Genomic DNA, 13,510 nt, shown 5'->3' with positions numbered 1-13,510 from the left:
CAGTGGGTGACTGGAGAAGCCAAACGTGGTACATAGTGGAATATTTAGTCTGGAAAAGGAAGAAATTCTTATGTGGGCACTAACACAGATAAACTTTGAAGACATTGTGCAAAGTGAAATAAACCAGTTATCAAAAGCCAAATGCAGGCTCAGCAAGATAGCTCAGTGGACTAAGCACCTGCTTAGGCAAGCGCAGGGACCGGGGTTCGATCCCTGGCGCCACAGGCAGTGCCGACCCCACCCGGGGTGCGCTGAGCCAACCACTGAGTCTGGGCCTGGTGGTGCACGCCTGTAATCCCAGTGCTGGGGAAGCTGAAAATAGGAGGATCACTACAAGTCTGAGCTGCATAGTGAGACCCTATACCAAATACATTTTTTTTAAAGAAAAAGTCAAATGCTGTATGATCCCACTTATGTAAGGTAGCTAGAGTAGTAAAAATCATAAAGACCAAAAGTAGCTATTGGTTAAGTGAGTAGTTTCAGTTTTTCAAAATGAAACAAGTTCTGGGGATGCATGGTGGCGATGGCTGCACTCAGTGTGACTGCAATTTAATGTCAGTGAACTATGATTAATTCCACAAGCATATCTAGAACCAAATTGAGAATATATTCTTTTATGAGCACAGAAAAATTGCAACCTCTGTACTAGGTTCCAATCAAGTCTCCACAAATTTCTAATTTAATTTAAAAATCAGTATGCTTACAAAATGTTTGCCTAAAGTATTCTAAACCTGTGAATATTTTAAACATACTGTAGTTTTTTTCTTTTTGTTCCTGTCTTTGTTTTTTTTTTTTTTTTTTTTTTTTTTTGCAGTACAGGGGATTAAACTCAGGACCTTGCATTTGCCAGGGAAGTGCTTATTCTATTGAGCTATCTCCCTGGCCCTTCATACTTTAGTTTTAAAAATAATTCAAAATGGAAGTTAGAAAATTCATGAATGAAACAAAAATGAAAATATGTTGCATATTAAAACTGATAGCTCCTGCGGCAGTTAGAGGAAAATCTATAGTCTCAAGTGCCCATGTTAGACAGTAAGAGAAATAAGTGCCAGGGAAGGAAAAAAACTGATCTTACTGACTTTCAACATGGTACAGTACAGCCAAAGAAACAGCAAACTATTTCTGTAATCAGACAGTGGATGAGTCATAAGGAAGAGGGTAACATATATAAATCTCCAGCTTTTTACAAAGAAACATAGCAATTAAATGTTGACAGGATTAAAGTTATCAAAGGAAGATTTATAGTTGTGTTCACACCCATATTTTCTTCTATTGCTCATGAAGAAACCTAAGCTGGCCCTTTCAGATAGTGTGGGGAGCCGATCTCTAGATGCCAGCACTCAACTGCAGGTGGGCTTGGGGGCAGCTACTCACACCATCCAGCATTTACCCCGTGTGCCATGTGTAAGTCTCTATGGGGGATTAAAAGCTGAACAAAGTCAAATCTGAGGAACTCCAGGGTGTGCATCGGCCAGAGCCATTGAGATAAATGAAGGCCACTGAGATAAACTGAAGTGGTCGTGACAGGACTCAATGCCAGGGAAGGAATATTAGTGGAGGTCTTTGAAAAGGAAATGAAAAGCAAAACCACACCTGAGGGAAATGTATCCCAGAAAATCTTACCTTCTTGGGTCCTAAAGTCATCTTCAGAAAAAATGTTAAAATCACCACACAGCCCACAGGTCTTGTTGAAGTATCTGTCTGACAGCAGGACTTGGAAGCTGCCGCTGCTGTCAATCCTGGCCGCGAAGCCGTAGGCCTCACTGGACAGCTTGTGGAACCCAGCCTCGGTCTCCAGATACAGCCCTCTGGAGGCATAGGGCACAGAGATTCTAGAAGATGAAAGACAGGCTCAAAGTGGGGCTTCTTTTCGGGATATTTCTCCCACCTTCCAGCCCCAACCCCATGGTGCAGGGTTCAGACCCTGGCCCAGAGGTTCTAGGCCCGGTGACGGGGAGACCCTGCTCCCACGCTACCCCACTTCCTCTGGACACTTCCAGCTTCTTCATCTGAAACATAGAGGGGGATCCCCAGGGTCCTTTCTAATGTGGCATTCTGGGCTTCTGACTTACCTCTGGTCCCCCCGCACCACTGTACCATTGACAAACAAATGGATATCAAAAAATTCCCCAAGATACACAGAGAGACCAACTCTCTCACCATTTTGGAAGTTCCCTGAAAGAAAAAAAGAGTCAGTACTATTGTTATTCATAAACGTTGCTAAATGTAGTAATCATGCTACTTCCAAATTTTTATCTCAATGGAAAACTTCCCCAAAAGACTTAATAAGTGGAGCAGCAGACATCTCTCTAAATGTCTCCCTTATGCATTCATCTTCTTGTTCACCTCAAGCACTTATGGGAGTGCCTCCTGCATCTCCAGCTTTCCACGCTCTCTTACATCTTGCAGAAGAAAAGTTTACACAGTGCTCACTTGCTTCTGAGAGTTTACAATCTAGGTGTAAATGTCAGGCAAGTGTGTAGCAGCTGAACACATTGTAAAGCAGCAAACAGAAGCAACAACAGAAGTTATTCCTAGAAGATACTCTAGGATAGTGTTACTTAAAATATCATCTTAGGGGCTAGAGGAGCAGCTGCAGGACAGAGCCCTTGCCTGGCCTGGGTAAGGCCATGGGTTCAGTCCTCAGCAGCACAAGATAGATAGATAGATAGATAGATAGATAGATAGATAGATAGATAGATAGATAGACAGACAGACAGACAGATACCAAATACCCAGATGGCAAATTTAAGTATTTAAGTTGCTTTATCCTTAACAGGAAAGGAACTTTGAAAGAACTGATGCCACAGCTGGTGCTTTCCTGGGGATGCACCCAGGGCCTAATGTACGCTAGGCAGGTGCTCTACCACTGGGGCTCTAGATCTCGAGCCCCTTCCTACTTTTCATTCTTTTGTTCTGTCTCTGCTGTCTTCACCCCTTTTCTGTAAAACCAACTTTCTCCATTCAGCCCATCAGAACACACATTCTACAGAGGAAAGAGGGAAGTGTTGCCTGATTCTTAAATAAAAAAGAGTCTCCTGAGATCTTGCAATTGAATTTGTTGTAATTCTGTCCTTGCATCCCTGGCTCAGCCTGGGAATCTGATGTGCTCTTCATTTTCCCTGACAAAAGTCCTTACAGCAAGCGAATCTTCAGAAGTAGAACAAACTTTCCAAAGGCAAGAAATGAGCCTATGTTATAGTGTAGAGCTGGGATATCCCCTAGATTTCTAACATGGGGGGGTGATTGGGTCAAAGAGGGGCTACACTCCTCGTGGATTCACCCGTGAATGAGTTCATAACTGAACGTGTTGCTAGGAAGGGGGCCCCAGGCTGCATCCTAGAAGGGTACATTCTTGTTCCCAGCTTCTTCCTTCTCTCTGCTGCCGCGGGTTGGGCACCTTCTCACCCACTAGGCTCCTCCACCATGCAATTTCTCTCTTGGAGCTGCTGACAGTGGACTGAAACTATAAGCCACAGTGAACCTTGTCCTCCTCTAAGAGCTAGGTGTTGGGGATGTTGACCCAGTGACAGGAAAGGGACAAAGACACCAAAGAAGACCAAGCAATAAGACATCAGTTGTAGGGTCAATTGAAGAAAGCACATGAATGCTGGAATGTTGGATGTCACATTTGTATTCCTTCAACTTTTCTCTATCTTTGAACTTTTCCATATTAAAATAGTAAAACAAAGAACAGCCAGGCAACAGTCCCTCCGCTGGGGTTTTCTTGGATCCTGGGCATTTGCAATGTGCCAACAGCAAGTTCCTTCTTAGGCTTCTTCTAAGCGGGCAATACAAGCACTGCACACCAGCCTGAGTGGCCAGTGTCCACTGATCCATGGCAGGGATCCAGTGGCACCCTCCTCTCCATATACCTACTGGGCAGGAAGAGACCTGCCTGCCAGAAGAGTACAAAACTGCTGGCCCTGCCCCTCGCAGGGCAAGGCCCTGCCCCTTGCAGCCACTAGTCCTGCTCCTCTTCAGCATGAGCCTCCCTTCAGCCCCAGTCTCACAGGGCAGGTAGGTGGGGCTGCACTGGGTCATCCAGCAGAATGTCATCTCCCACCTAGAAACAAGCAAGGAGTCCCTGTGGGCCTCTCCTTGCCATTTCTCATTCTCATGAGGATGAGCATGCTGATCAGGGAAATTTGGGCTGGAGGGTTGGTCAAGAGTATTCAGGAGGTAACAGGACAGCTTGGGATGCACCATTGGCACACAGCTCTGGATCGAGGCCTTCACACTCAAGACAATCAACTAAAGGAATCATTTGTTCCACTGAAGCAGGGCTGTTCAGATGCCACTGGGAAGCCTGGGGGTCGCTATCATTATAAGGTTTAAATGCAGGGCCCACAAAGCTGGACAAGTCAGAAAGGCAACAGAAGCAGAAAATCCAGCAAGAGAACCCAGACGCTATGCAGGAAGGTATGAGCAGCCTAGCCATTCTCAGGTAAATAGTGAAGGCAGTGGGTCTCCCAGAACAGAGAAGGAAGAGGATGGTTTTATAGACAGAGATGGGCTGATGAAAAAATGAAAACACTGAGAGGGGAAGCAACAGCCTTATCAGGCTTCCATCACAGAGCTGGTAAGTGATGGCAAAGCCTGAGTGGGTTTGAGTACTTGAAAAGTTTGCTCTTAGTGGCCCCAGGAGGGACCAGCATTAATGAGTTCAGGAGGCAGCCAGCAAGCGAGCAGAGCCCAGAGCTAAGCCCAAGTGAGCCCATGGGGGAGGGGATGCCCCATCTGCACCCACTGCAGGAAGTCAAGACATGGGGATGGCTTCAGCCATGATAACCAGCCACCCACCTACCCACCCAGAGGTGAATCAGAAGTAGCAATCAGCCCAGCATGGTGGTACATACCCACAACCTTAGCACTCAGAAAGCTGAGGCATGAGGATCACTGTGAGTATAAGGCCAGCACGGACCACACAGCAAGGCCCAATGTCAAAACAAATAGCAAAGACAATATGCAATGTGTTAATTACTGTAACTGTCCTACTAACCTGTTTTGAAACTGTCTCATTGCTATTTTTTTCTCAATAAAATTAATTTTTAAAAATAGCAATCTAGAGACAGAGATGCCCTTGTGACCTTGGGCGACTACAGCACTGCATGCAGCCCGTGGTCCCTAAGGGGGCTGCGAGGGCCATCAGCCTACTCCCACAAGGGGAATTTGAAAGGCAGCAGTTCAGAGAACCAGACTGATGGTAGCAGGCGGGGAGGGTCTTAGAGACCATTTATACAGATGGCTCTTAAGTTGTTTGTGTCCAGAAATCACAGTGAAAACACAGAGTACATCCTGCCCAAGTACATACACACCCCTCCTCCCGTGTTTACCCTTACCAGGTCCCATGTTCCCATGTACTCTGAAATTTTCTCATCTTTTCTGTTTTATTTTATAAAGGGTGACCAAAGTATAGACTGAATGTTTAAATTTTAAAATGTATCACGGTAAAGGACACACTGCCTTTAACAGCTCCCGAATTCTTCCCTCCCTGCACGCACTCAGGCCAGCGGAGCAGGCTGCAGGTCTGCTTTTGTGTCTCTGTGTGATCAAAAATGCAACTCACACTGCCGCTGAAGGCACACGATGGAGAAAGCAGGCTGACGAAAACACAACAGCGACTCCCCACCCATCTTATTCATTCATCCTGGCACTGCCCACCTGCTGGGTCTTCCCCAAAATCAAACTGACCACAAAAGATAAGCATGTTGAATCCATTCAGGACTCCCAGGAGCCACTACAGGGCATTTCAAGACTCTCATGAGACACGAGACTTGGGGATTGGCTTCAGAAAGTGGCAAGAACAATGGGATAAATGCATCTAAAGCAAGAAGGGGGACTTTGGGTGGATCAACAGGACCCAGGGCGCTGGCTCAGTGTGGAAAACACTCGCTGAGACTGGCTCCATTTTACAGATGGAGAAACTGGGGCCTGAGTTTACAATGGATCGCATCATCTCTCCAGGACCGACATCTGAAGCCAGATGCTTCCTGGTTGGGAAACCAGCCATCCTGTACACAGTGGGGTCATTAGTGGCCCCTTGGCCCCTGCCCACTAGGTGCCAATAGCATTCACCCCCCCACCTGTGCTGCCAGATGAGGGCAGGGGCACTCACTTGGCCTTAGAACTGCTGGTTTACACTGGCATGCTGGGTTTTTAGGCTCTGAGCCAAGATTTCCTTTTGCAACACAGAACTACCCAACAGGGCAACCTAGAACTAACTACAGCTCACAAGCCACTAAAGCTGATTGGCAAATCAACCCTCCGTGTCACTCTCTTTGTGCACTCTTGCTGTAGATGACATGGGGTCCTTGGGGACACAAGCCAGGGGAGTCCAGGGATCCCACACCCCAGAGACCTCCAGGTTAGCATTTCCTGTAACTGCAGGCTGTCGGCTGAGGGAAGGGATTAATCAGTCAGGCTGCCCTAAACCTTGCCTGGCCTCAAACTCTGTGATGATACATTAAGTGCATGGTCAGCCCCAGCACCTGCATCAGAGCCAGCGACATCCTGCAGCTGCAGAAGTAGGTGGGCAGCTGGAAGCAGGACCAGACCCGAGGGCTCTCTCTGGCTTTAGTGTGGACCTGATCGGCACTTCTAACAAACACCCTGTCCTCCACTGGAACTCAGAGGACCCAGGGGAAGAGTTCTGCTCTTAACGCACAGCCCAATGACCACTCCAGAGCGGAGGCCCACGGGTCAGTGGCACACTGCAGGGTGACTCGGCAGGCCTCGGTTGCCCCTGGCCTTCCCAGCCCGTCCTATGAGCCGGATCCTACAGTAGTGGCTCAGGAAAAGTAGGCTTCACTTTTGCGAAGCAAGAGTATCCAGGGCTCTGTGGGTCTCTCTGAACCAGTGCTGACTAAAGGACATCTAGTCTGGGCTTGGGGCCCTGGAGCTACCTGACTAAAGGCTGAAATCAAGGCCACCCCCTTTGTACCAGGTGGCCTTCAAGGACAGATATAGACACCTTCCCCTGGCCAGCAGGCAGAGGAATGTGAACTATTTGCACAATAGGATGGAGGAAGCCAGATGTCATTGTTCACATCATCCTGTGAGCCAAAACTACAGGGTCAAAGTTCTGGGTTCCTTCCCTTAACCCCAGGACTCTGGTCCCCCAATTAAAACACCTTTATGACCTCCATGGATTGTTCCTCCTGTAATATATACCCCCTCACACCTCCTGCATCAGCACCAGTCCCAGAAGAACACAACTGCCCAGTCTCTCTGATACTAACAGAACAATACTTGGTGGAAATGAAACCACTCCACTTTCAAATGCATTTGACCCAGAGTCTAGTACAGACCAATATCTTCCCAGAAAACTGCCACAAGCCATTGGGGAACACATCGAGTTGTTTGACCAAAACCCCTAGAGATGGCAGAGACCAGGGCTCTGGTGCAACCCTGAGCAGGTGGCAGGAGAGGGTACATCATGACCCGCATTTCAGCTCCACCATATAATGCACTATGTTCCAGCCCCATGCTTCTCAAAGCTTGGTCCCCTGGCCAGCTGTGTCAGCAGCAGCAGCAGCTGGGCAATTGTTAGAGATAAAGAAACTCTCAGGCTGCAGCCCAGCTCTACTGAGGCAGATATCTAGGGTCTGGGAGCAGAGCCTCACAATCTGGTTGAGGCAGCCATGCCAGTAGTCCTGACACCAGCTCAGCCTGCACACGTACACACACACACACACACACACACACACACCCCATGCTCCCAGCTCCCCATAAGAACACACTTCTTCTAGCCTCGTGTTCCTTGCACACACTGTCCCTGCTGCCTGGAACATGGAATCTCCTCCCCTGTCCTCTCTACCCAAGCAAAGCCCTCCCCACACCACAGTTCCTTGACTGCCACTCTTCCCATAAATGCCATTTTTTAACACATCAAAGGTCTGAGGGAGCTATAGCAGCACCAAAAAACAAAGATGAGCAAAACGCCACCTTTGCCCTTTAGGGGCTCCTATCAAGGCAGAAGAACAATGAGACCTGAGGCCCTGCCCTCACAAGCTGCTCGGCAAAAGCAGGACAGACGGCAGAGGGAAAAGCTAAACAGCAGACGCTCATGGCCACAGCCACAGTCACCACTGTGAGCTCCTAGACAGCACACGCAGGCAGAGACCCTGCCTGGATCCCGCCTTGCCTGTTGGGACAACAACCCCAAACGCTCTGCAGCCTGTGTGCACACAAGACCCTGGGTGCTGCCAGAGACTCTATCTTTGGTCAACCTTGCATGAGGCTCCTGTGAGCCCTCTTTTCCAAGGCTCTGTCCTTGGCTTTCTTAGTTGAGTTTCAGCAAGAATCCTATTGGGTTTGTTTAGAAAAAAAAGAAGAAAACCCATCCTTGAAAAATGGTTCAGTTGCCAGTACTCCAACCAGAACCTTTCGTCATGGGGCTTGACATTAGTAGGCTACTGCCTTGTGCTGGTGAGCCCTCTTGTAGTTTTCCATCTCTGACTCGCCCCCTTCTTGGGCTCTAGATTCTACTTTCCCTTGCATTTGCAGCTGAGCTGTCCTTCCCTCCCTGCTGTATCGGTCCCTGGTCCCTCATGAACACACGGGTCTTTTAACCTGTTTAACAGGTACCATGGAATTTTTCTTTCACCGCATGGCTCTGGCCATTGCTGCCTCAGCTCCCCAGAGCAGAGGAGAGCCCTTCACTGGGTTCTATACCAACCTCCTCACACACCAAAGCTGATTGACTTAGAGTGTGACACTCACCGAACCACAGGTCCGACGCCAGGCCTGGGGCTGTGCTCTTCCTCTTAGTATAAAGGAAATGTCCTTCAAACTGAAAAGCTGAGAGCTAAGGTGCAGGCCCTCCTTTTATTACCTACCAGGTCTTGGGGGATTATACAACCTCTTTGGGTCTTGTTTCTTCCTCTATAAAACAGAGGTGACTATACCTATAACACAGAGCTGTTGTTGGGTATGGGAACAATACCTGTAAGGTACCAGCACCTTTTCTGGTAACGCAGAATTTGTTCAACATAAGCTGGATATTCTGAACTCTACAAGCCCCCAAGAAAATGATGACCCTTTCCTGTTTCTGGGAGCTTTATGTGTTCCAAAGGTCCTGGGAGATGTTTTGTTGTTCTTTGTTTTGATATGGTTTGGGTTGGTTTTTTGTTTTGTTTCTGGTTTTGCCAGTGCTGGAGATTAACCCCAGGGCTTGGCGCAGGCTAGATTAAGTGCTCTACCATTCAGCTACATCTCCAGCCCTTTTTCTACTGTATTGTGAGACATTCTTGCTCCTTTGCCCAAGCTGGGCTTGAACTTGTGACCTCCTGCCTTGACCTCCTGCGTGGCTGGGTTCACAGGCCAGGGCAAATGAGATCACCATTTTTCTTGATGCTTTGGAGCTCCAGGCATGCAGCCTGGGTCAAGAGCAGTGAATGAGACCACTGGGGAAGCAGAAATGCTCTCTGCAATCCAGCAGGCTCTGGTGGAGACAAAGCCTGGGGAAGCTTCATTGAAAGGCCGCTGCCCTCCACTTTCTCAGCAGCAACCTCCAAGCTAAGATGTGCAGCGAGAGCTGGGCCTGGCCCACAACAGGGCTGCGAGAGCTCCCTCGGCAGCAGGACTCACCCAGAATGGAGAAGGAGTGTTTCTGGCAGTCCCCTGCCAAGAGGTAACTGCAGTCTCCGGCGAAGCTGTACATGTTCTCGTCAAAGGTGTTGATGAAGTCACTTCCAAAGAGGCTGCACCGGCCCATCGATGGCCTGTCCAGCGTCCTTTCAGAGCAAAGTGTCCCTGGGAAGGAAGAGTGCGTGAGCACTGCCGGGACCACCAGCCAAAGCCCTGACCCACGGGGAGCCATGTCCCATCACACACAGGACGGCAGCGACTGCTTCCAGCCCCAGAGGCCAGTCAGGGCTCAGAGCAGCTGTGCACCGCCTCTCAGGTGCTCCAGAAATCTACTCATGTTAAAGGCATTCCTTACTGACTAAAACGTTAACAGCAGCCATAATAGAAAACCTGGAGAGTGGAGAACAAAGTACAAGGTGAATTCATCCCTGACCCAACGTTCAGCAGTAAGCACACTTCATACCTCACTACTTTCTAGTTAAGGTACGTACAGTTATGGATTTTTACAAACTGGCGATCACCCTGTGCAACCCACATATGACCTCTATTTGTTTCTCAGTAAACTGTAAACAATTCATCATGTCTCTATATATTTATTTATGTATATATGTATATATATGCATAGTAAACTGATTTTTAGTGGCCACATCATATCTTATGGCTATATACAGTATCACTTCCCATTGTTCAGTTCCTGACATCTTCTCAAAATTTTTACTATTATAAATAGATTTCAATGGATATCTTTGTACATAAATCTACTAGTATATCTTGAGAGGATTACATTTTAGATAGACTGGACAGTGTGTGTGTCACTGTGGTTATGAAGTGCTAACTGCTGCCAGTGCTAACTCTTTATGTGTGGGTGCCTACGTGCATATGTGCATGTGTGTGTGTGTGTGTGTGTGTGTGTGCGCACGCGAGTGTGTGTGTGTGTACACATGGAGAACTGCAGCAGTAAATTTCCACTGGCACACCGCCCACCCCCCCAGTGGCAAGTGTGACAGATATACATTTCTCCCTACACAGACTGCGGACAGGGGGCCTCATGCTGCTGACCCACAGGGTCTACACAGGGGCAGGCCCAGCGGCTAAGTCCTCGCTGCCATTCACAAATTCAGAACTGCAGAGAGGGAAGGCATACAACACGACAGAGTGGAAAGAGAGCTGGCCTGCAGCCCGGGGAACTGACTTGGGCTCTGCATGACTTTTAAGCAACCATTTCTCCTCTCTGACCCTCTTCAGGCTCTTCATGGAACTCTGATTGGATGATCTCTTCAACGCCCTCTCAGATTAATAACTTATCTGACATTAAATTTCATCTTGCCCACCCTGTACCCCTATCACATCGGTTAGTTTTGTGCCCCTTTGTCTTTTCTACTCCAGTAAGAGAAGGCATTGCAAACACCAGCCCTCTGGGGTATGTGTGCCAGAGGACAGGAACACCTCACAGGAGACAACAAATGACTCGAGAAGACCTCTCCCGGTGAGCCCCAGACACATTCATCGCTGGTGCTTGGGAAGGGTCTGCTCCAGTGACCCTGGGGCAGGCGTGAGGAACAGCATTTTGGCACCTACCTGGCCAGGTGAGGACCACAGCAAGCAGCACCGTGGCAAGCCTGGCAGGCGCCATCTGCAGGGAGTGAAAGAAAAACAAGCTGTTCCTTCCTGCCCGGATGGGCCTGCTGGCATATGTTAAACAAAACATCTGCGTGAAGCGAGAGAAAGGATTGTCCCCTCATGGCCTCCCATTTCTCACTTGGGTTGCCAATCCCAAGAACTGTCCCTGGTCAGTGCTAGGGTAACAATTCCTGTAAGCCACATCCAGGACACCCTTCCCCAGACCGGAGCCAGGGCCAAGGCGGGGACCCTCCACCTGCCCCTCCATTCCTCCCTGCCAGCCCGACCTCTTTCATCCCCACATCCCTGCAGTGGCCAGGAACAGAGGTGCCCCCAGGTCCCTCCACCTTGGCAGCAACCTGGGGAGCAGGAACTGTCTGGGACTTTTGCTGCTCACCGCTTTTGCTGTTGCCATCTGCCCCCAGCAAGACCCAAGAAGAGAGAGCTGAGCTCATGCCAGTCTCTTCTGCATGAAGCATAGCTGTGCAGGAAAACCATTAGGAAGCAGAACAGGCTCCCAAGAGAGAGGAAAGGAAGAGGTGTTCAGACTGCCCGGGCTTTAAGTGGCCCCTTAAGCAAACCCCTTCTAGCCCAGGGATGGAGCCTAGACCCAGCTCACAGCCCCAAACCAGGGCGGGCTCAGCCGGCATCCTCCTCCCAGCTCAGCGCCAACCCTCCTTCCAAAGGCCGCACCTTCCTTGCAAATGGAAGCTTCGGGTATCTCCAAGGTCCCTTGGGAAGCCCAGCCACTGCCTGGTGGTGTCACCACTCTAGGCCATGCTCCCAGCAACTGCTGAGGCTGGCTGGACTGCCACAGCTGTGGACTGTCTGGCTATGAAGTATCCCAGGGGCCCTGGAGTCCCCACAGAGGGGGCGATAAAGCCCAAGTTATAACACTGACCAGCCACCCCCTCTTCCCTACCACACTAGCTGTGAACTGCCCAACAGAGCAGCTGGCCTCCCCTTAATTACCTAGGGAAACAATGGCAGGAAATGGTATTAGAAACACCTCTAGGCTGATAAGGCTTTGAACAGCTAGGAAAGAGACATCCTCCTTAATGAGCTGCCTTGACCTCCCCAAAGAAAATATCCCCAACCCTACAGCCCAGGGCAAGGTCCTTGGCTTTGAGACTCCCAGATGCCATCCAGATTATAGGAGTTTGTGGCCAGGCATGTTGCTTTACCAGGGCAGACTGGTCAGGACAAGGAGGGACCTGGTTAGATAAACATGGCTTCTAGATCTAGCTGGAGTCCAGGAAATTTTGAAAAACATTTCAACTTGAGCCAATGTAGCTGCCAGGAAGGGAAGAGAAGTGAATTAACACTTCTTGCCCATTCCCGCTATGGCCCAGTCTCTCTCAGAACAGTCCATTTAGTCTGTGGCCAACATTCAAGGGGCAGGATAAAGACGAGGACCCTAGTCAGGAGAGCAGGCCTTCATAAAATGATGGGAATGGAAGTGATGGTTTGATTCTACTCTCTCTCTCTCTCTCTCTCTCTCTCTCTCTCTCTCTCTCCACCCTTCTCTCTCTCTCCCCTCCCCTGCCCTGTCCTCCTCCTTCTTTTTCTTCCTCTCTCTCCCTCTCTCTCCCTCTCCTCTCTGTTCTCTCCTGTCCTCCCCTCCACCCCTCCTGGTAACTAAACCCAGCGCTGTGTACATACTAGGCAAGTGAACCCAGGGCTGTGCACATACTAGGCAAGTGAGCTGCATCCTCAGCCCTCCACAGACTCTTCCACCTCATTTCCACTCCCCTGACTCCTCCTTAACCTTGTACACATAGATGTACACATACACTTGCACACATGCATATACACACATACATGTACATGCATGCACCATATATATACATATATATGTATATATATATATATATATATATATATTCACACTCTCTAAATTCCCATGCCCCAAAACTTAGTTCTCAGCACCATCTGCCAAATTAATTCTTGCTAAAAAGAGATTACTGACAAAAAGAGAGGTGAGGGGAGAAGGCAGGAAGTACCCAGCTGGCGGCAAGGCCCCTGGCTCTAGTTCAGGTAGGCTAGGCACTCAGCATGGAGGGAGCGAGGCCCACTTTACTGCCTCTCACATGATGCCTCTTGTGTGAGACTCTGAGGAGCCCTTAGTCCCACTTCTCCCTTCCACACATCCATTGTCAAGGTGGGGGATGGGATGGCAGAAGTAGCAGATTAGCACAAGGTAGAAAAGGCACAGGAGGGTGTCCACCTCCATCTCTTAAAAAAAAAAAAAAAAAAAAAAGTGACAAACTCTGAAAATTTTCTCATTAAAAGTATACCC

The 13,510-nt window shown here is 48.9% G+C and overlaps 1 protein-coding gene across 1 annotated transcript in view; it reads right to left on the bottom strand.

The window, feature by feature from the left end:
- The window catches only part of Vwf (von Willebrand factor), a 143,387-nt gene extending 131,604 nt beyond the window's left edge, over positions 1-11,783 (bottom strand). The window contains exons 1-5 of the mRNA XM_004643560.2: positions 11,559-11,783; positions 11,170-11,224; positions 9,592-9,756; positions 2,073-2,175; positions 1,624-1,832 (exon numbers count right to left, since the gene is read on the bottom strand). Of these exons, the coding sequence (XP_004643617.2) occupies positions 1,624-1,832; positions 2,073-2,175; positions 9,592-9,756; positions 11,170-11,224; positions 11,559-11,690 (664 nt within the window). The 5' untranslated portion in view covers positions 11,691-11,783. The remainder of the gene's footprint in view (positions 1-1,623; positions 1,833-2,072; positions 2,176-9,591; positions 9,757-11,169; positions 11,225-11,558) is intronic.
- Between the last annotated feature and the right edge of the window lie 1,727 nt (positions 11,784-13,510).

This window comes from Octodon degus, unplaced genomic scaffold, assembly GCF_000260255.1.
Source record: "Octodon degus isolate 3935 unplaced genomic scaffold, OctDeg1.0 scaffold00178, whole genome shotgun sequence".
Classification (NCBI taxonomy): domain Eukaryota; kingdom Metazoa; phylum Chordata; class Mammalia; order Rodentia; family Octodontidae; genus Octodon; species Octodon degus.
The sequence above is the reverse complement of the archived record's forward strand: the minus strand, read 5'-3'. Positions and strand labels throughout refer to the sequence as shown.